We start from the raw sequence: 22,980 nt of genomic DNA on the forward strand, positions 1-22,980 counted from the left end.
CAGGCAATACATAAGTTCAGCTATTCAGTTTGTTTCCTACTTACCACTCCAAACCGATTTTCCAAAAATGTAATAATCCATTTTATTAGTGGGTGTTACTGGTTCTTCTGGATGAAATATAATAAAGTATGACCCTTCGATGAATAATTTTAAACACTCACTCAGGATAACTTATTACATGAGCTAAGGATTGTGAATTGAAGAGATAATTGACTTCTTCAATATGCAAATACAATACCAGGCAATAAACAGATACCAGTTACATCAGAATGAAATATAATTACAATTAACTACAGCATCTCAAAGAAACTGTCTTGATTTTCTTCTACGCTTGCATTTTCTGCTTTCAGGTATGCCTGTGTAGCACCTAGTGAGAGCTGGTGTGGATTCCTTCCCACAGGGCAGAGTGTACCTGAACAGAGCTATGCTCACATCTTGATAGCTTTGACTTCACACTGTGTCACTTGTCATGGTTTACACATACTTTAATCGGTCCCACTTACTACTACTAGGAATCTCTTATGGAGATTTTGACCAGCGGCAACATTTATACAGCAATACTGAGGTTTTGGAACAAGTTGCTCTGGGAAGTTGTGTAGTCTCCATCCTTGGATATTTTGGAGATCTGCAAAGATAAAGCCCTGGTCTGAGCTCAGAGCTGACCTGAATTTGTGCAAGAGCTTGGCTAGAAACCCCTTCCAACCCGAATTGTCCTATGAACCTATGAAAGCGCAGAGGAGTCAAGCAGAGAGGAAAGGAAGAACCCAAATGGAAACTGCAGAAACATTTTGAGGATGTTGAGAATCAGATTTAAATAGTGGGAAAAAGGGAGGAAAGGATCCTGTGGAAAAAAGGAACAATGAAAAAAATTATTTGGTAGCTGAGGAAATGTTCTGATCCATCTCAAACTGTCTCTCTGAAAGATGGCATAAAGGAGGGAGCAAATAAGCAGCCGTTATTGGCTTCTTAGAAATAAATGCTGCATTTCAATTTTTACTAGTATGACTCCTTTCTGCTTGTCTTTCTCATTTTCCTGACAACAAGTAGGAATTCCACCATGGTGAGCCACACCAACAGTAGTTGTCTGTCTGAAGAGAAGAAAGGAGCTTGCTCTTTCTTAAAATCCCCAGCCTTGAAGCAATGCGACGCAGGACACATTGGGGGTCTGTGCATGAGCAAGCTGAAAGCCCATTTTCCTTAGAAACTGACGAGCCAGGATGAAGGAAGACTTGAGAAAAACATCTGTGTGGCTCATGTCTCCTTTGAATGCAGCTGAGAGCAAGGCGGGTTAGTTGCCATAGGAGAGACAGAGCCTCAGGAAAGTTACCTGTTGCTGCTTTGTCAGAATTTGCAAAGCCCCTGTACAGATGGTGCTGCATCAATAACAGCAGTTATGAGTCTTTGGTGGGTCATTTGCAGTTTAGGTCACTAACAATAAAAATTTATTTGAAATAAAAACAGAATGAAACAGACTTCGGGGTGGGGGGTGGGTGGGGGGGGTGAAGGAAGAAGAGAGGAAGAGAAGAAGGAATTCAATATGCAGAGAAGTGCTCCAGATGTCACAAAGCAGCATGAGACCCAGGTCTATAACCTGCCTGCAGGAATCAGATAAGCTGCTCTTCTGCAGACTCCAATTGCTACACATCAAAGGAAAAACATGAGATTAGAAGTATCTCTGTGACTGGTCTGCTGCTGTAACATATATTTCTGAAAGGATTTGATGCTAACTTCACCCCTCTTTGCCAAGTAGCTAATGCCTTTCCTCTCTCCAGTAAGGATTTTTCTGTGGAGAATACCAGCCTCATGGGGTTTCTCCTTCGTAAGTTTCTTCCCTACTTCCCATTCAGAAAACTACCCCTTTCCCCCAAACACTGAAAAGCTGCTGACATCTGTGCAGAGGAAGTGTTAGGAAGGAAATAAGATGGTGTTAAAACCTCATCACCCAGAAAAGCTACTTACCCCAAAGTCATCTGGAAGCTGAGAATTGTTTGTGATGTCCAAATGTAAACAGGGACTTGCTGCTTCTGTTTGACTATCTGAAGGGGATGGAAAAGATTTCTAGTGATTTGCTGTCTCTCCATGTGTCCCTTCCTGGTCCTATGAAACAGGACTTCCATTTATATTTATTTGCCTCTGAAATGGCCACATAAGCTTTTCTTCACCTCAAGGCTGCGGAACTCACAGACTAGACTTCCTCCTTACTTCCTCCGTTTGCCTGTCTTTGGTTGTCCTACTTGGAGTTTGTATATTAGGCATTGCAGTGACATGCCTCCCCACAGGACAGGTTTGAGTGCACAGGGAAAGGAACAATCCCTTTGTCATTTGCAACTTGGAATGGATGGACAGGAGACAGACCAGATGGTAGAAGAGCTGGTCTGTGTGATGTTTGCAGCGGCATCTCTGTTGATAAAAGGACTGCAACTGCTTGTTAATAAATACAGTTTGAATCTTTGCATATCACTGTCCATAAACCCAAGCACAGGGTCACTCTAACATCTGATAAATGTGTGTTTTGTCTATATTCTGCACTAGCCAGCTGCAGGTAAATCAACTTTATATTCTTATTCACAGTTTGGTCTGTCTAATTTTTATGGTTGTTATGGTCTGCTTAGAGTTTAAGCTGGTTACTTTTAAATGCAACCTAAAAAGATGAAACGCCCTGCTTGCAGGACTGCAACTACTTCAACTTTAAGGCCTGAGATAAAGTTCTCTCCCACTGAGACACTCCTAGGAGGCTGTTAAAATTAAAAGGCAGTGTATTAAAAATCTGTTACATCTTTTACTAGTGAGTCATAACCTGTTCACTTGTGGGAAAATGAGCTTGCCAGTCTAGTAAGTATCTGAATTGCTGCCTTTCCAGTCTGAGAGGTGTCTGCTCTGTTCCTAGGTGGTTGTCATGATGGAGGCTATTCGCCACAGGAAAAGCAACAATTTAACACATACTGTAATACAGTGCAGTAGCCCAGAGTATGATGATGCTAGCTGGAGAGGACAGAAATCTTTCAAAACATGACAAATTCACTTTCTGCATAAATTAGACCAAAATGTAGTTTGGGGAAGCAGATAGTGCAATTAAATGTTCTTTTTTTGGTTTATATTTTCTAGGTGATAGAAGTGGAAGCAGAGGAGATGAAGAAACCTGGAGTAACTGACTCATGGAACAATGTAGGATAAAGAGGGCAGGAGTAAATTGTCTGCTTGAGAGACTCAGCAGTTTCCCCCAACAGAATCAACTAATCCCTAGGCTCCTAACGCACACACAAATACACATCTTATACAATTGTGTTTTAGACCTACATATACACTTTCATAAGCATGAATATCATATTTAAGGTACTTTCTACAAACATTCTTACCTTCCATCTGCTCCATGTCATTTCCATCCCAGCAAAGGTAATTGTTGAAGATGCTAAGGCAATTCACAGGCACCTGTGGGGTCATAAATCTTATGTGCTTATCCTAGAGATGTCTCTTCTATGTATGCTATTTTAGGCAGTATCTATCATCCATCACTGTACAGTGAGCGTATCTATGGTAAAAAAAGAACTGTTGTACCAAATCTGATCTCTGACAAAGCAGACACAGGACAGCCCTGTCGTGATGGCAGCTGCTAGATGGTTTATTATAGGGGGTGGAACAGAGACTTGTGCAGTGTCTGAAAAAGATGTTACTTCCTCAGGTTTCTTCCTTTGTACGGATTTTTCAGCTTCAGGAAAAGAAAAAAATATTAAAATATTTCTGTAATAGTTAAGCTTTCAGGAAAAGGCCAACCATCCATATCAAGGTCCTGGTGATGGGTACTAGACTAGAAGTCATTTCAGAGTTTTTTGAGTTAGTGAAGCATTTCAGAACAACAGTTGAAAACAATGAATGTGCTTGGAGGAGGAATATTTCCATTTTGGGTAACCAGCCACCCAGTCTCCCATGGATCCTTCTACAGTCCATGGAAGAAGACAAGTTGTTTCAGGAGAAGACTGAGGATGACTGCATCAGTAGCTCAGCTCAGGAATGTCCATTTACTCTTCCCTAATGCAAATTGCATGGTTTCTGCACATGAATGAGATTTGTCCAAAATGTACTCCAGCCCCTATTGTGCTTTGAGTTTATAAGGATCAGACAAGAGCTAAACTGAGGTAAAACCCTGAAATGCACAAACTGTGGGCCCTGGGCCCTCAGCACCAACTGTTTCATTCCACAAACCCATACCTATTGAGTTTCGCTACTTACATGCAGAGATAAATTATTAAGTTAGGTACTGAATCACCTCTAGGCTGTTCAGCTCCCAAGCCTCTGCCAGCTTCAGAAGGAGCTTGGAGTAAGTGCAGCCATTGAATTCAGATTTCTCAAACTTAACACTGGAAGTGGGGAGTGGAAATACTCCTCTCATCTCCCATCTGTGTCTGTGTTTACAAATGAGACTCCCACACAACTGAGGAGTCCTTCCTCCTTTAATTAAATTGATGAGCTGACCATGGTTAGTGGCTACACTGAATCTTTTAAATTCTTATGAATTCATAATACAAGCAGCGTCTCTGCTTGACCACTAATTTAAATACTCAACACAAAATCTAGGATTACTTGATGCTTTTCTTTCTTTCATGCAGGCTTACAATGACCTTAAAAGCATTAACTCAATGTGAGGTCACAGAATTATTTTAGCTGAGGATCAGTTGCTTAATAACAGTTTTTTCAGAGTCATGTAATCATGCAGGCTGAAAGGCTCAAGTAATTCTTTCATTTTCTGCCTATGTATTAGTGGATTTAACCACTCCTATGCACAAAGAGGAGAAATAACAGATTTTCACTACTTGGGTTTACAGTGTTCAAAACATACAGAGAAGCACATAACTGCAAAACTAACCAGCTATTTCTGTAACTATTTAGGAAATCATATGCTGTTTGAAAGTCAAACATCAATATAGTCACCTCTTATATAGTACAAGCAAGATCTCACAGTGTTTTACTGTTAGTAATTAATAGCTTGTCTTTGACTATATCTTAACTCAGTTAAATAAATTTATGAGCTGCAGTAGGCAAAAACTAATGGATTTATTTTTAGTCATAATTTTAATGGATAAAATTTAGTCTTATTATAAAGTGAACTTTCCCCTGATGAAATATTACATGTTACATAAGCAAAATATTTGATTTTGACATTATTGTGATACTGTCTGTCTTTTTCAGTGTCAGAAGTATTTATGATTTTAAACGGGACAATGCATGGGTAAAATATTTTCAAAAAACTGCAAAACTAATGGAATATGTTCCTGCCTTATAATAAACAATTGTTGAATGATGTTTATTAAAATTGGCTCTCAAGTGACAGCTAATAAAAGCATAGTTCTATTATGCATGCTAAATTCAGCATTCCCAAAACTTAAAAGCATATAGATCAAAACAACGGAGATAAAAAAGTCACCAAGACAAAATACAGCAACACCAGTAAATGACAGGGAAATAATTCAGACTTAAAAACGACTTATTATTTAGTAACTTGTAACAACAATTTATAGAACTAAATTAGAGGCGAATCAGAGTCTTTCTGATGTCTTAGATATACAATTTCTCTAGTGCATAAAGTTTGATCATACAGCAGAGGAATTCACATTACAAAGTCCCCTTCAAAAAAAGCAAAAAACCCAGTTTCTCTATGTTTCTGCTTCCAGGTTACACTTAATCATGGATAATGAAACAAGAAAAAAAAAAGTTTACAATAAAATATAGTTATTAACCTATTTTCATTGAAACCCCTAAACATTTCTTCAGTATTTGGAGAAGTTAGACTTGTCTATATGCAGTGTGTTTCTATGTGTTTCACATATTGTCAGACTACACCTGCACTGAACTGCACCAATACTGGATTTAATGAGCTTTGTGTCCTTTACTTTAACCACTCCATTGGCTCTTTGATGTTGCATAGGCTTGGTGTGATGATGGAAAGATTGCTTTGACCATGTATTTTCACCTCTGTTTCTAAAAGGTGAAGGGCAAAACTTTTAATCAAGGAGCAGTTTATTTTTAATTAGGAAAAATATAATTAGGTATTATCACCTAATTGCTATTACTGATGGAGAAAGTCATATTTTCACAAGTAGTGACCCGTGCTGTATTATCACTCTGCTGTTTACTGCATAATGAATCTGTATTTGTGTTTGGCAGCTAGCCAGCAAAAATTAAAAGGTAATCAACATGCTTCTTTGCAGCCCGGTCATCAAAGTCACTGGCTTCACAGATGAGTAAATAACAGTGTTGTGATCTCCTAACAGAAACCCTTCTTTAGGAATAACTATATTTATCTCCTCTGTCAAGACATCAAATGATACTTGAAATAACCATATACAAAAAGCTTTGCAAAATAGATTAGAAGAACTGTGCTATACATCTGGTGTTGAGTTAAAAAACTCTTTAATGTCTCAAGGCACCACCACGGTAGAATTTTATACCTGCAAGTAATCATCTAATACACTATTATACAGTTAAGGTAATGTATTAATAAATAGCTTGTGCAATTCTGGGAAGCAATCTATAAAGGAATGTTAGATATACAGTAGGCACGTACTATAATACAAATAAAAACCAAAATCCCTAGAAAAAGCATGCTGAGCACCTTTTGGTATAGGTTGAGTTTCTTATTCTAAACACTATGTAAATCTTAACTTACAAAAGGTAAAACTGAAATCTTATAGTATCTACTTATTTAAAGTGATTTTCCTGGGTATTTGCCTCTATGTCACAGGATTACTCTTAGGGACAGAGGACTCTGGTACTGGCTGTAAAGGGCTCTCTTGTTCATTCAGTTGTGCGTTCAAGTTTTCAGAAGTTAGGAGAGAAGAATTAAAAACTATTTCACTTAAGTCTGATTTTATGGATACGAGATGCGGTTCTTGAAAACTTAATGGTTCTTCTACTAATACCTGTGTATTTTCTCGTGTCATTCCTATATCTGACGGTGACTTTCGTTTCATTCTTGTGTATGATTTGTCTAAATTCTCCATGCCTTGGTCGGTTTTCTGAAATCGCCCAAAGAACCAGATGAAGAAACCAAACAAAGCAAAAGCCAGCAAACTTGGGATAAAAGCCAGGCATTTGACATCAAGGCTAGAGCCTGTGAATCTGCTGTGCAAGAACATGTCTCCTTCAGCATAGGTCCGGTTGGTCAATGGGTTAGTGTTATTGGATCTCCACTCCCAAGATAACTTAGTTCTATTAAGGTCTTTCAAGCTTTCGGAGTCCTTCACTGTGTAGATCTTCTGTCCAGGACCAATATATTGACCATATTCATGAGGTTTGTAAAATATTTGGTTCTTCCACATATTCAGATCCAAGATTAAAACAAGGAAGATAATTCCATAGTTAAACCATTTGCCTGTTTGGAAAAAGAAAGTTCTGTCATCTGATATATCCAATTTAGAAGCAGTACAAATGCAGTCATATAAAAGCCACCCAGAGGAAAAAAAAAACAAAACCATTTTTTTTAATTAATCTTTAAAGTAAACCTGTAATAAAATTTCCACCATAGTCAGATTTATGCTGAATATCCCCTAGCATTACACAATTAGGGCTGGGCACATAATAAAATAGTTTTGTAAGACAAGCATAGCAGTATATCAATTGAATGCACATTGCAGTTTTTAGGTGACCTGTTGATTAGACCGCTAGGTGATGTGGTATAGATCAATAAACCTAAAGAAGCATTAATTCCAGGGCTTAAAAAATATTCACATGGAAATTTTCCATGAAAAGACCATATTTGATAGAACTGTTATATATGCCAGGAATGACTGAAGTGACTGAGGTTTTTGGGGTTGGGTAATTATGTAAATTTAAAGAGTATATATGTATTGTTTGATATACCAACCATGGTACACAGACATATTCAGATGGGGGAAATTGGATAAACTGTGATCTAGAGATATCACACCCTCAAGAAATATTAAGCACTGATGATAGTTTTGGGAGGCTCTTCAGCTTAGCTTTTCTATAGTTTGTGTAGTAAGAAATTCCTCCAAGGAGTGACTCATAGTCTAACATTAAGCTCCTGCAACACTGGAGGTGCAAACCTTTCTCCTTTTATTATTTAAAATTGCTCTTTCACATGCTTCCTCCAGGAATCCAAAAGACGTTAAAGATAACTTTATGCAATTGCAAAGTTGGCCCTGCTTTGAGTAGGGTGTTGGAACAGATGAACTCCAGGTGTTCCTTCTAAACTAAATTATTCTATGAATACTCAAAACAAATTATACTATTCCCATAGTCAAAGCACCTCTTACATTCTAGCTGGACATATATTAAGATTTTACCTGTGCAGTAAAATGACTGGCACCACCCAAGAACACAGCAAATCTACACGTCTACATTATGTGAAAGGACATTCATGGAGGAACGTTCCTGGTGGTGATGAATGATATTTGTCTATGCTGGATTCATATCTAAGTATGTTTCAAGTGAAAAAGAAAATGACCGTCATCAGAGTATCTATCAAATTATTTATGTTATTGGCTTGTAAAGAATAAATGGATTCCTTTTTCTGAAAGTCTGTGTGTTCAAATTGTACGACCAGAATGCTCCAGGAGGTTAAGGAGGGTAACTCCCTGCATTTCAGCAATTGTGTTTAATAGTCCTCTTCAATCTAGATTATACTTCGATTCAAAATGAGGAATGTTAATTCTCATGTGTTACTGTCACTATCCAGAAATCAAACTGCACTGAAAAGACCCTGTCATACCTGTTCACATAAAACCATATTCACTTAATAATGAATAACTCCTCTAAATGTTTTCTGAGTTTTCATCGATTTTATAATTGATTTGTTAAAGAAAATAATGATCTCAGAAGTTTACTTTTTTATTTTTATAATATTTAGGTTTCTTAAATCAACACCAAGATACTGAAAATAATGCTAAAATATGAAATAAAGTAACAAACAATACAATCTATCTTGATGCTGTTTCCTGCAGGTTTTTGCCCTGTATTACACGTGTTTCTCTCCATCAGAATAACCCTAGCTTCCCCATCACGTATGACCTTTCAACAGACAGAGACAGAATATATCTTGCACAGAGTGTGTTGATGGAGTGGCTGGGACACTCGTATTCACTGACCAATTGGCTGCTGTCAAACAGAATACAATGGTTGACTTCTCCCTGCTTTTTCCTCAGCTGGACACTAACTTAGGTGACTGTCCTTTACATAACCACCATTTCTTAGCACACAATGATAACGCCACTATTTTTCAGGTTCCCACCCTCTGAAAAATGTTTTTGAAACTGGCTGTACATTCAAAAGTTATTTGATGCTGAATGTTGGGCAAAGAGTGAGACTAAGCCACACAGAGAACTTGATCACATCGTTCTCATTTTCTTAGGAAAACAGGCTAAACACAAATTACAATGAAATAAATATTAGAGCTATTATCTGTTTATCTATGGCAGGTTTGAAAGAAAACATGATTTACTACATTCTAAACTTCTTTTCTCTGCTATGGTTGTTCACTTGTACACTTCTTGAAAAAATAATTTGTCATCAAATATTACTCTGTGTTTTATCCAGAAAGCAATTCCTTGCTGCATTGCCCCAAAGTTAACTCCTTATGCCATATTCTTTTCCCAGGAAAATGCATTAAAGTCCATTCAAAGAAAATTTCCACTTCTTTTTTTATTGGCTTAATCAAAACATTATCTGTGGTACTTTGTGTTTCTTCAGAGCCAGGACAGGTGACTTTCTAGAGAGATCTGTGAGACCTTAGGATGGTAGGAAGGGGAAAAACTCAGGTAGTACCAGTATTGCTCTTTCCCTTCAGCTAGACATCGCAAGAGTGAAGATGTGCTGGGAGAAAACAGGCAATCAAAACATCAAAATATGAAGCATAATGAAATGGGGACATTATTGAGATGGCCTTTATAAAGGCCAAAATACACTGTTAGTTTTCTTGATTGTAGATTTCAGGTATGACTGACAAAGGAAACTTGGACATTGCAATGCTGAGCTATGACCTGCCTCCTCTTTAGGCCTGATGGCACCCTGTGGATTCACAGCAATCACCTGTGTGACCACATTGTCCTGAATGTGACACATGCAGAGCAAGCCACCTAAGGAACAAGACTTGACATGGCTGCCTGCTGCTGGTGAAGAAGTTGTATGAGAAGCTAGCAGAAAACGCTGAAAATGCTGATTAGAGGTAGCCAGCTGCATGATCTCAGGCTTCATGCAGCATCTATCCCACACTGTGGTTTCATAATTGTGAATCTCTTCTAAGGTGGAAAGATGGATCTGTCTATGAAAGGCTCCACTCCTCTTATGTTAAGAATTTGAGTGCTCACCTGATCTAAGAGAGAGATGCATTTCAATTATTCCTGTTTAATAAAAAGCATGACCTTGAAACTCACTCACTCAGCTCCTAGGCAGAGTTAAGCAGGCAGGAGCACAGCCCGAGCTCCACTATTGGGATCGTTGGGTAAGTGTGGAGTAAAAAGAGCGCTCAGATGCAGGCACCCCAGTTAACTTAAATGAAGATCAACCTGTATGTTTAAGTGGCCCCTAGTTTTCTAAGAACTGTCTGTTCTATAGCGAATCTTCTCAAAACCCCTTAAATTTCAAATTTCTAGACAATTTTTCCATCCTCTGCATCACTGTCAGGCTCAATGAACTCTATGATTTTTCCTTTTCTTTTGAAAACTATTGTCACCAGAACCAAACACTGTATATGAGTAACAGTCTCAATATAACCAATTGTGAATACAATGACATCTCCCTACTCCTGCTCAGTATTCCCTCTAGCCAAGGGCTGCGTTAACCTCCTTAGACACAAAATGACTGGGAGTTAGTGCTGTCTTGGTTACTTACAGAAGGTATTTGCCTCTTTTTAGAATACAGTGTCCCCTGCTGTCTATCCCTCTTCCAAGACACGTACTTTGCTGCTGTACTAGCAGGTGTGATGGCCAAATAAATCCAGGTTACCAAGCAATCCTTCTAGATCAGTGATAAATACGTTGAAGCAGACTGAATCAAGAGGCCTGACAGTCTCCACCCACAAACATCTATTTGATGATCATTGCCTGTGACAAGTAATTTTTGAGACTTATACTGACAGACCTTTAATGCTGTACATGTGTATAATCTATGTATATGAAGTGATTGTCGACTGCAAATTAATTTTAGCATAATGCTTTTTATAGCAAACTTTAAGTCATGTATTAAAGCTTATACAGTAAATAAGCTTGGTAAACTAGAAGTCACTCCTGACCTCTCACCTTGCACATAAACAAGCTTAAGTTTATGGTTTTGCAATGGTTCAAAATAAATACATTATGAAGCCATAGATACTAATTTTATTTTAAAATTACATTTATGATTTCTTTTACAGTGCTGCAACTTTCATTCCGGATGAAAAGTGGTAAAGGAAAATGGAGCCGTAAACTATGAAGTCATTTAATTTGTCTCCTAACCAATTACTGTATGATCCGTACCACTATTGCTCTGGGGTTGGCTCTACCCCAGTGAGGTCTATGTGGCCAAGAACACTGGCATATATCTGGCACCATTTAGCCCTCTTAAAGCAGGTGGATTTTTCACAGACACAATTTGAAATGGAAGGATGTAGTAAGATCAGCTCTCAAGACTGGAAGGCTAATCAAGCATTTCAGCAAACTGCAAAGAATTACACCCAGACTCTTCAACAACGAAGTTACAATGAAGAAAATCAGGTGGCAAAATAGGCTGTGTCATTCAGCCATGCACTACCTAAAAAAAGACCTGGTTAGTAACTGGCTTTCACAGAGCTGATGTCCTTACATGCTACACTTGACTTTGAAGAGGCAGGAATCTCATCTGGTGTATTTGGAAATGTGGTGCAATATCGAAATTTGGTGCAACAAAGATCTGCAAAAAGGAAACCTGGAGGTATAAAGCTAGCCAAAAGCATGCACTGGGTGTCCTTACCGGGTTGTGATACGAAATGGGAAACCTTTTACTAGGCATTGTAGCCTACAACCACTATTAGGGGATGAAAACTTGATCCCTGTTTTCTGAGAAAGCATGGCTGTTGAGGAGGATTGTATCCTCATCATCAGGACACTCACCAGAAGGGAAACCTTAACCCTAGAACCATCTCCACTTATGGCGGTTTGGACCCGCACCATAGGACCATGTTCAGAGGAACATCAGCCTATACAGGACTCTGCTTATAAACATCCTCCCCTGCCTGCTGAAGCTGAACAAACATGCACTGCATGCAAATGCCAGGGGCCTTCTCATGGTAAAAGAGGTATAGATTTTTCTTTTTCCTTTTTCCAGAAAGGCACTTATTTTCACCAACTGATGTTTGGGCAGTGGTCATTTTTAAAGAGGCTGATGAGGTCTATGAGAGGTTCAGCAACCAGTCCACAATCCCACATGTAACTGATTTACTGGACAATTGAGGCAGATCCTGCAGGTCCAAATACACGAAACCAGTTGCTGATTCTGAAGCATCTTTATTTTTATATGTTCATTCTGTAACAGAACAGTCACGTCCTACAAAAGAAATCTCGTGTAGAAGCCATTCCTCAGCATTCCTCCTGAGGTCAAGAAGAAATGTGAAAATTCCACTTACAAAGGCTAGACTCAAGTGGCCTTATGGTGTGCAACCACAGCCAGAGGCTAGTGTAGGAAATGTTGATTTTAGATTCTTATCTCAATTGCAATTTCTGTCTTAAAACATTCAGACACCTCTGTAAAACATTCCGGTATCTTTGAAAGGTTCTTTATATCTTCTGTCATGTTAGTGTTATTAGTTAGATACATGTATACAGACTATTCACAGCTGAACTAAGCTGCAAATCCTCTGAGTTTTTTTCACATCTGTGTGCATGGACAGCTTTGTTTTTACCTCTAACCTTTCTATTTTTGCCCACGGGCTCCCTGAGGCTTCCCTGTGTAGGCAACGCTTGGCCTGAACACTTGTGGTTTAACTCCAAAACACAGCCATGCCAGATATTCGCCAGCCATGAGGGTGATGATTTCTCCTTTGGGTAGAAGGGGACTCTGGCTAGATCAGCACTCAGAAATGTGTTTATAAACAGCCAGAAAAATCTCCCATCTGTTTTTATACTCACACTTTAATATTTCCTATTTGAAACTTATCCGCATACTTGACAGCAGATGCTCTTGGATCTCCAGTGCTGCTATTAAAGGGTACCAGTCAGTCCCCTTAGTGTCTTTTAACAATGAAAGAATCTGAAGTAACAAAATTTAAGTTTTACAAATTTTCCTGGGTATTATAGCAACTAAAAGAGACTATGTATTTTCATAAACAGTAGTCCAAGACGGAAAACACACATTTTGCAATGAACCATCTGCCAAGGGAAATCCAGATGTGTTAAGCAGATGCAGGAATTCAAGGGTTTTTTTGATGTTCATAGATAAAAGCAGCTATCAAAACAGGATAAAAACATTTAATACTAAGTAGATACTTGCTAGGAGTTCCTAGGTGCAACAAAATTCGAGCAAAACAAGGTACTCAGTTACCAGTAAAAATAAGGTATGCTTTTGATAGTAAATTTAAAATTACACTGAAGCATATTAGCTACAGGATGCAGATGTTAATTCAGCATTACTGCCAAGTTACAACATTCAGAAATCACAAGTCAGGCCTAAGAAAGCATGTTAATAGTTTAAAGCAGTGAGATGAGTTAAAAATAATACCCTTAGTACTGTTTTATTTATCTGGTTTTTTAGGCATTGAATTATGCAGAAGCAACATTTCAATTTTTTTCTCTGCAATCATAAGCTTTATTTTGTGAAAGCTGAAATTCTCCTGTCACTGAATTCAGGAGCTAAGCCTGTAAAAAAATAATTAAAAAAAGCAACTGTCTTAAGACTTGTAATGAAATCAGGAGAGTTGGCAACACAGAGCATGTAACTGTGAAATGCTTCATCTGTACAGAACTTGCATGATGCCATTAAGCACACAGCAACAGAAAGGTGGTTTAAAGCCCTTCACTCTTCTTAATGCCCTTTTACTTAGAGCTGCTTCTTTGTTGGACCTTTGCTCATTGGAGAAACCTAGCATCAAATAGGGCTGCTCAGGGCAGTCCTAGAGCTGCTCTTATTTATATCAATCAACAGTGACCAAAATAGACTATAAAAGAACTTATGAAGAATAAAATTTGCCAGGAAAAAGATAGCAAATGTTATTTCAGCCATTCTTTCTTTGTCCTTGCTATTTGGGAGAAAAGGATTTCTAGTTTCTACAAATCAGGGCACAGATTACAGATTTACAGCCTGACTTTATCCCTATAGTAAGTACTAAAATAAACGATATTGAGGCCTTGGTCTTCTTTTCCTGGTTTTTACTAAAAAGAAGTCCTGTGGTTAAATTTAACATTCTGGATCCCATGTATTAAACAGGGCTTAAATACAGCAGGTTCCTGCCATTATCAGTGTCCTACCCCCATGTCACCTGCTGCAGTTGCATTCATGTGCATCACTCTCTACCTTCATTTTAGACTGGATTGCATTCATCTTCTTATATATATTGAACCAGTTCTTTCTTTTATTAGCTCTTTGATTTGAGTAGAAAATTACAAGTAACTACACATCCACACAATAACTAGAGCTTGAAAATGATCCAAGATGATACCCTAACCTAAGACAAGAACTGATGGCAAGAACAGATGGTTCAAGCAAAACTTACCCAAAGGGAGGTTCTTGTGCCATGTGTTATGGCTGTTTATTAGATTTCCTAAAAGGTGGTGTAGCACCAAGATAAAACAGGCACTCAGTAGACAGAGTACGTGATGTGCAGTCAAATGGATTGATTTGTCTAGTGAATCTAATAAATGGATCTTGTTAATGCTGAGCAGGGAAAAATATTCCTCAGCCCCTATCCATTAGCTCATCCTCATTAAAAGAATGCCTTCTTGCCAGAAAATCAGAAAGGCCTCCAGTCCTCTCTGCAGAAGACTTTACAATGGATAAATGTTGGCTTCTCTCGGCTGGTCTATTTTCAAACAGCAGCTCTGCTAGCGGTTGTATTTCTCATCCCTAATTTATGCTTTTTGCTGTTGCTTATTCTTTGCTTTTCCCTGATTATCACCAATATCCTTGTCTCTTCTACAATGCAAAACTGATCTTTGTGCTTCATCCCCTCTTCTGCCACCCATTTTCGTCTACATTAATTATATCCTGAGTTTCTGTATCTGATATTGCCACTCACCCTACCATGCCTCAGTCACTGTGTTCCTCTGTGCACCCATTTTCACTACTTCTTATACAACTGAGTAACTGCATGGCATCTGGGAGCCTTGTGGGACTGAAACCCTTTGAATTCATGCTCTAATCTCGAGAAGTAGAAGAAACCCCGTTTTCACTATCTCTGAATACCATGATTCAGATCAAATATTTGATGCTTAAACTGCTTTTTTCCCCTCTCCTCTCCCTTTTTGCTCACTTGGAGAGAAAAAATGTGTTTATCATATACACACCCCATTTCTTCTCACCCTACCTTCCAGTCACTGACCACGGGATCATTTACTTCATCCTGTTCCATAAATCACTAGTGGCTCAAATGGTCTAACTCAGATGTGCCCCAGCCCTTCTTTCTTCTTGGCCTTTGTCTTCTCTTTCAGGGTTCCAGCAAGGCACCTACATTCAGTCTTGAAAAGCTTTCTATGCCTCCATCTGTACTCCCTACTGGCTCATTTGCCTTCCCTCATTCAATAGCCAGCAGGTAATTTTTGCACTCGTTTTCTCTTTTCTGTTTTTTAATCTGATCACTCAGATTTCTACTTTCTCTGCTGAAAATGCCTTTTCTGAGACCTCATTCAGCCTATCTTGACTGAGTCCTGGGTTTGTCATTCTTTCCTCTTCACCTTTGCTTTTGCTGCCTGGTGACCTTGTGACTCACCCGCTAGCTCTTGGCCTTATCTTTATATCATCTCTGAATGCTCTTTTTGTCCCTGCTCTGCAGGAGTTTTATATGGCTGTGCCACTGGATGCTCTCATCTATCTTATTCCTGTATGTATCATGTGCTGTGATTGTTTATATTAGCAGTTAAAGAGCCCTGTCAATTCACACCTGCATTCTTCTGCTATCCATTATTACCAAATTCTTTCCAATGCAGAGAGAGTAGCTATGCTCCTTCTGCATAGCTTGAAGGTAAAACCAAAATATTTATCCCTATTTAACCTTCTCTTTTTCATTCCCTACTGTTATTAAAATACTGTCTCACAGTATGCAAGGATCAAGTACTTTTTATCTATATGTACCATTCATTTGAGTAACTGCAATTCTATTATATTTGAGGTTATTTAACTGTCTGCTTCTGGTTACATGACTGATGGAAGTATGGTTATGAGTGGCCTTTGCCAGATGAGAATGACCAAAGTTATGAAAAGAAATTAGCATAAATCATAGCAAAGGCTTCTGAAAGCATAAGAGATTTTAAAATGAAATAAGCTTCTAATTCCCCTGGAGAGTAATTTTAGATAAAAGATCTCTGAAGCTACATTAGGTATTACTTAGTGTCACAAGAAGTTGCTGAAATCCATGAAAAACAGCAGGTCTCTCTGATTCGTAAGGTAAAGGTTCCTCATTTCCCTGAGCTACTTATATATAGATGATGTAGATATAGACAGATAAATGCATAGAAAAATAGTAATCTGGGACATACACACACATAAAGTATGTTGTTAAGAACATACATGAGCATACATTCATTACACAGAAGAAGATCACCGTGTGCCTGTGTCACAGTCTGTAAGATTACATACCTGTTATATGTATGTGATACTCCTCTTTGAAGATCTTTTGGAAATAAGGTACTTTGAACTGCATGTGTGCAGATGGCAAGCCTGGAAGATTCACTTCAACATCACCCATAAAATGTGGAAATTCCCAGTCCTGTGAAAAAAAGAAATGTAAGAGCCTAAATATAAACTTTCATTTTTACTTTTGCCCTTTAAAATTACTTCAATTAATAAAAGGGAAAGGTTCTATTTTTAAGCCTCTCATTATTAGATTTTCTTACTTTGGCTGAACCACTTGAAATAGAACACCTTGTTTATATTACATATTACAATATGATTTTTACTTCATCTCCATGTAATTATGTGTTTGAAAGCTCACTTCAGAATAACAATATTGAACCCACTGTACCACTGATAGTACAAAATAGTTAGTCTAAGCATAAGAATACCTGTATAGCAACCTTGCAGTACTAGTTACAAGTTTGGTTACTAATCTGACAGTTTATAGGTAAGAAATTGGTAAACCAGGCCTGACCCTTTCAAACATTTCATGTATCTGCATTCTACTTGTTCAGTCTATAGGGTGTTTTCTGTATTTGGCCTTAATACCTCTAAATAAAAACTCCCTGCAAGTGCAGGCAGGCCCTTCAGCAGAATCTGCCTGCATCAATCCAAGCACAGTTTTTTCCACTGCTATATATCAGCTGACAAGGTAATGCTGGAAATGTGGAAGCTCTTACCTATAATTATGCGGATATATAACTATTTGGCAGCATATGGCAACCCAGCTGAGGAGGAGCTGCATTTAAAGGAATTTTTCACTTGGTTATCTGCACCCACCATCAGTCACTTGAAGATGGGTATAATAGCATGGCTCATTACAGCCAGAACTGAAAGTCTAGCGATAGTGCTAGAATCAGTATGAGTAAGTTACTCTGTGTGCTGCAGACTGTTGGTGATCTGCTGTTAAAAACATACTGGCCCTGTCCCCATGTGTATCCCTGGCTTTGTATCCCATAAATTAGTGCAACAAGCATCTGAATTACTAAAGGTAAGATAAAAGAATCTGGAATGTGGGCAGCTCTGTGAGTGACTTGTGCTTCCTTCACATGAAAACCATTCCAGTGCAGACCTACCTAGGAGAACCAATTCCTTTCTTTCTTTCTTTCTTCACCCCGCCCCCCCCACCCCCCCACCCCCCCCCCCAAGTTTTGTAAGGCTGGAAAGTTTCCTACCAGGGTAATGAAAAAAATAATTCAAAACCAAGAATCATCTCTGAAAGATAAATCACCATATATAACTTAACTTCCAAGAGCTGCTAAGTGCTCCAACGTTTTCTGCAGTGGAAGGGAAATGGAGGTTTTATCAGCAGGGAATAGCATGGCCCAAAAACTAACAGCAGCTGATTTGTACTAACTCTTTGTGATACTGAGTTAAATGGATTAACAGGAGTATAAGCAAGAAGAAAACCTGACCCTCTGTACCTGGTTTTCAATGTTCATAGTGATACAGAAAGTGCCAATTTACAGATGCAGAAGGTAAGAGAAATAAGGATGCTTTCCTTTTGCCTTATTACTAATGCAATACATGCACTCCTTGGTCACAAGGTATGGTAATAACTGCCCTGCTGCACAATCCCTTACACTGCATCTGCAAACATCCCCTTGCAGGTGGTAGACATTCAAAAAGTGCCCAAAGATAAAAATTTTATGGGTGTATGCTCTTAGTTCACAGTATCTAATATAGATCTCTGGACTGGTGTCTCATGTTAAGTCATACATACTCTCAGCCAGGAATAAATAGGAATAAATACATTACATATTCCTGAACATAAACGAATGGAGAGCTGTGGGCTGCATTAGAAATAAGTAAATATGGGACTATAAATCTGGCCTGCTGCTCTTGCCTTGCCGCAATGTTCCTACTGTGCCTTTTGCCGATTTACAGATAAAATTCCACGGGGGAGGGGCGGAAATCATACAGAATTTTGTATTGGACTGTGTCTTTGCATCTGAGTTTTATTAAAAAGTTCAGCATTTTTTCTGATCTGTATAAATATTACCTGATAATGAGTAACTAGAATGTCAGCTCTGTCAGTTGTGCAGTTTCCCCTTATTTGTCTCAGCAAACAACTACTGACACTGGAACATATTTCATAAAACAAAAGCAAAAGAGAGATGTCCAACCCCAACAGTGTACTGTTCACGTTATAATAGACTGGTAAGTGGACAGCCCATTAGAAAAATACATATTTGACACTTCTAACTGTGGCTACCTTTCACACGTACATTATTCCACATTTTCTACATATATACCTCATATTGTATGAAGCATGCCTGAATTGTATGATGACCGCTCTTACCCTCTAGCCCCATAATATCACATTGCCATTGCTAGAGAGATGGGCACAGGCTGGCACTGTAGACCTCATAGCTATCAACAACTCACCAGCGCTCAGCTAAAGAAATGCAGATCCGGGGCTGGACAAAACTGCTTTTAGGGGTAACTAGGAGAACAAAGAAGTATTGAACACATGTGAAAGGTGCTGTGTATAGTAAACCTGGGTGTAAAGTACAGCTTCAGATCAGTGAAGAAACAGCAAGGTCTAAAAGTGTGTTAGCAAACATAAAAATGCCCCCAAGTAAATCCTAGAGTGGGGAAAAAGAAACCATCACAATGAACATCATATACTTCCCAGTAAATGATTCCAGATGCCAATGACACATCGTAAGCCACCCCACCCCACCCCCACCCCCCGCCCCACACTGAAACTGCCCATTTCAAGACCCAAATGAGCAGGGGGAGGGTGGATGAAACACCAGCAGAAGTGGTAGAAACTGACAAGTGTGTGTATAACAATTTTGACATTACTTGTGTTACTGCAACTTTTTTCCACACAGAAGTATTATTTTCTGTAATAATTAGATCCCAACTAATAATGATTCTTGGATTATAATGTTAAAATTTAAATGATGCTAATAATAAATTGTTGACTTTATAAGGTGTTTCTTCTTCACCCATAAATAACATTTCGAATATAACACCTTTATCACTATGATTATAAAATCTGTTATTTAAGAACAGTCCCACTGGAAAAACAGAAATAAAAAATAAAAACAACAAAAAAATTAAAACAAACCACAAAAAATGTATTTGAAAGCAACATTAAAAAAAAGAAACTAAAATAATGAGTTAAACCTACTGACTTCCATGAAAGTCACTACAGCCACAGCACTTAGGAAAACGAAGCTTCAGCTTAGGTGATTAAATAGCCTTCAGGGCTTCATTTGGCTCACAGCTTTGGTAAGTGTGAGCATTTACTGTCCGTGTAGTGATATTATCACACGTGAACACATAGCTGTAGTATTATTATTGTGCAGGAGAAGAGCAGATGACTATTAACTTTCCAGGCTAATGCAAATATCAGATTGTCAAATCCAAATCCAATAAAGTAGCCATTTTTCTACCTAGGTTCTGAGAAAGTGTTGTCTAAAATCTTTTGATTATGTTGTAATTTTTTTCCTTACTGACTAACAAAAGACAACTTAATCTCAGCAATATCCAGAAAGCCCTTTTTCCAAGAATTTCAGGGTGCCTAGTAGGAATAATAGGTACACTAATAGTGCAAATGTACAAGCCCCAATAATCTAACTACTTCCTTCTTTGGAACACAGCTCGTGTCTGCATCATGCTTTCATACACGCTATTTTCTCTCCATAGTCTCTATTAGTCTGTGCTACCAGTTTGTGCTCATCTCTAGGACATGAGTGACATATGCTATGTTCTTTAAGTTCTCAGCTCATAATTATGCAAAGTTCACTTGATTAGCTTTAGTTCTTACTGCTGAGGTGCCTGTACTCTGCCATATCTGGGATATCATTAAGAACTGGGTCCAAAATACCATATTTAGAAAGTATCTCTACTGGTAGAGTTTGAAAAATAAAGCCATGCAACCATACTGTTAGCTCATATTTATATCCCTCATACTGCATGAACAAATTGTTTCTTCTTTAAATCTGTCAGTATAAAATTTCTAATATTCATCTACTTCAGTGATTTCCAGCCTGGGGGGGGTCTGCAGCATACTTCTATGCAGTTTATGAAGAAGAAACCAACCCACAACTAACAGGCTTAAATCAGCTGCACAGAGGTCTCTAACCTCACCGGCAGGTTTTGTGGGATGTGCAAATCCAATTAGGTTATTGCCCCATTTCACTCTAGTCATGAGGAAAGGGCAGCCAGAGGGTGAGCGTAAGATCGCTGAGGGGTTCATCCTAGTGTTGCAACAGGCAGAGGGAGAACCTCTGGTTTCCATCAGCTACCTCACTAAACCCGGAAGCACAGACAAAACCAGATGCTGCAGAAGAGAAGATCGTGGTATTTTGATTTTCTTCCCTTTGCTTCTAGTTCCCCATGCCAAACAAATGTGCACACTCTCTGCTGCAATGCCAGGTATTAGTTCAAGACCCTACAGTGGCACTTGTAGTACTGATTTGGTATCTCTTTAAGTAAAGATATTTTTAGTAATGGTAACCAAGCATTAAAGTTACACTTTCTGATACAATCTGGCCCTTCTTTGCCATCATCTGAGGAAAAGAGAAGGCGCTGCCTAAGGAAGCCCTGTCCTGACCTCGAGCCAGGACACAGCTCCCTGGGGCTCCCGGCGAGGCAGCCCAGGGGCACGCTGGCAGCACCCAGCACCCTGGCTGGCTGCAGATTGCTCCTTGCTGCTTGGTGTTTTTTGTTGCAGGCTCCAGGTTGTGTCTCCCAACTCCAGAGGACCAGGACCGGGTGCTGGCAGGATTCAGCAAGGATCATAAGCTGTCTGAGAGGGCAATGCTAGCCCTCAGCAGACCACATCCCACGCTTCATGCACACATGACTCGACACCCCTCAGCCACCAGCCCCTTTCCACCCAGGGAAAATTGCCAAAGAGAAAGTGGGACTAGAATTAAAACCCAGTAATGATTAATAGTAAACAAATGTGCCATGTTTTCAACTCTCCTCCTGTCTAAATGTAGCTCATCGGGTGTTTGGTACACAGTAAATATGAAATAACACTAAAAATAATATAAACAGTGTTCGGATATAATCATGGAAGACGACAAATGCACACTGAATATTTCTGCTTTAAGTAGTGATGATATATGCTATATTTAATGCTAGGCACACATTTGTACTTTAAACTCCTGAGTATAATAAATAAACAAAAATAGAGGGAAGGAACTGAGAAAACACACATATGAATGTGTATATGCGTTCCAGAAAATGCCTATAACAATTTTTAATTTATTAAAAACCTTTTAACTTATGAGGTAGACTACTGTGTGTTTTCAGGTATCTTTGCATCTCTTGGGTAGCTTTGTTTCAACTCTCAGAACATGGCAGACAGGTAGACAGCTAGAGGAAATTTAATGAGGGGCAATGGCTGTATATTTTTGCAAGTGTTTGAAGTAAGAAATGAACAACTGGAATTCAGAAACAAAGACCGCACTCCTCTGTGGTTATCTCTAACTTCATTGCTGTGCTGCAACTTGCAGTGATCTCTGCAGCTGAGATCTCTGCAGCTGTGAGCTGTTAAAATACAAACATCATTTTAATATTTCATTCCAACATACATAAGAAGGGAAATCAGCAGCCATGACTAGAACTCACTTCCATGCCTGTGAGATCAAATCTACCACTCAGTTTCTGCCTTTCTGTTCTTTGCCGATACCTTATTTAAATAGGAAGAAAGTTTGATAGACATTGTGGTTTCTAGGTCTCACTAAACAAAAAAAGTACACATCTACTCAACGTTATCACCTGTACACTTACTTGTATGGCTTCAGTGGGGTTACTTTTATCCCACAGCCAAAGTTGACACATTATTCTTCAAAAGACCTCCTGCTTCATGTTGGCACTATCAGTGCTAATCTATTCATAGTTTTCAAGTCCGGAAAGTTTTATTCGATCTGCTCATCTGTTTTGGCTTCACCTGCTTGGATTGTTATTTGCCATAACAATCACAAAATCCCGTCAGGAGCTGTGGCACAAAGTCACAGACACAGCTACACCTTTTGTCTCAGTCTTGATTTAAAAAAATTCAAAATACGGAAAATCCACTGTAACAGTAGAGTAACTGCTTCTGTTGAGCTCCAAGCTGCTGAGACAGAAGACTGAAGACAGCTTCCAGGACCGGATACAGGTATAGAAAGGCTTTCCTTGCACTATACGACAATGTATGGCATGGACATATCCACAACCTTGCTGTCA

The 22,980-nt window shown here is 38.7% G+C and overlaps 1 protein-coding gene across 2 annotated transcripts in view; it reads right to left on the reverse strand.

The window, feature by feature from the left end:
* Positions 1 to 5,255: 5,255 nt before the first annotated feature.
* TMEM117 (transmembrane protein 117) overlaps positions 5,256 to 22,980 on the reverse strand; it is a 235,168-nt gene continuing 217,443 nt past the window's right edge. For both annotated transcript variants that reach the window (XM_056342162.1, XM_056342161.1), the window contains exons 7-8: positions 16,750 to 16,879; positions 5,256 to 7,366 (exon numbers count right to left, since the gene is read on the reverse strand). In XM_056342162.1, the coding sequence (XP_056198137.1) occupies positions 6,726 to 7,366; positions 16,750 to 16,879 (771 nt within the window). In that variant the 3' untranslated portion in view covers positions 5,256 to 6,725. The remainder of the gene's footprint in view (positions 7,367 to 16,749; positions 16,880 to 22,980) is intronic.

Source organism: Falco biarmicus, chromosome 5 (assembly GCF_023638135.1).
Source record: "Falco biarmicus isolate bFalBia1 chromosome 5, bFalBia1.pri, whole genome shotgun sequence".
Taxonomy (NCBI): domain Eukaryota; kingdom Metazoa; phylum Chordata; class Aves; order Falconiformes; family Falconidae; genus Falco; species Falco biarmicus.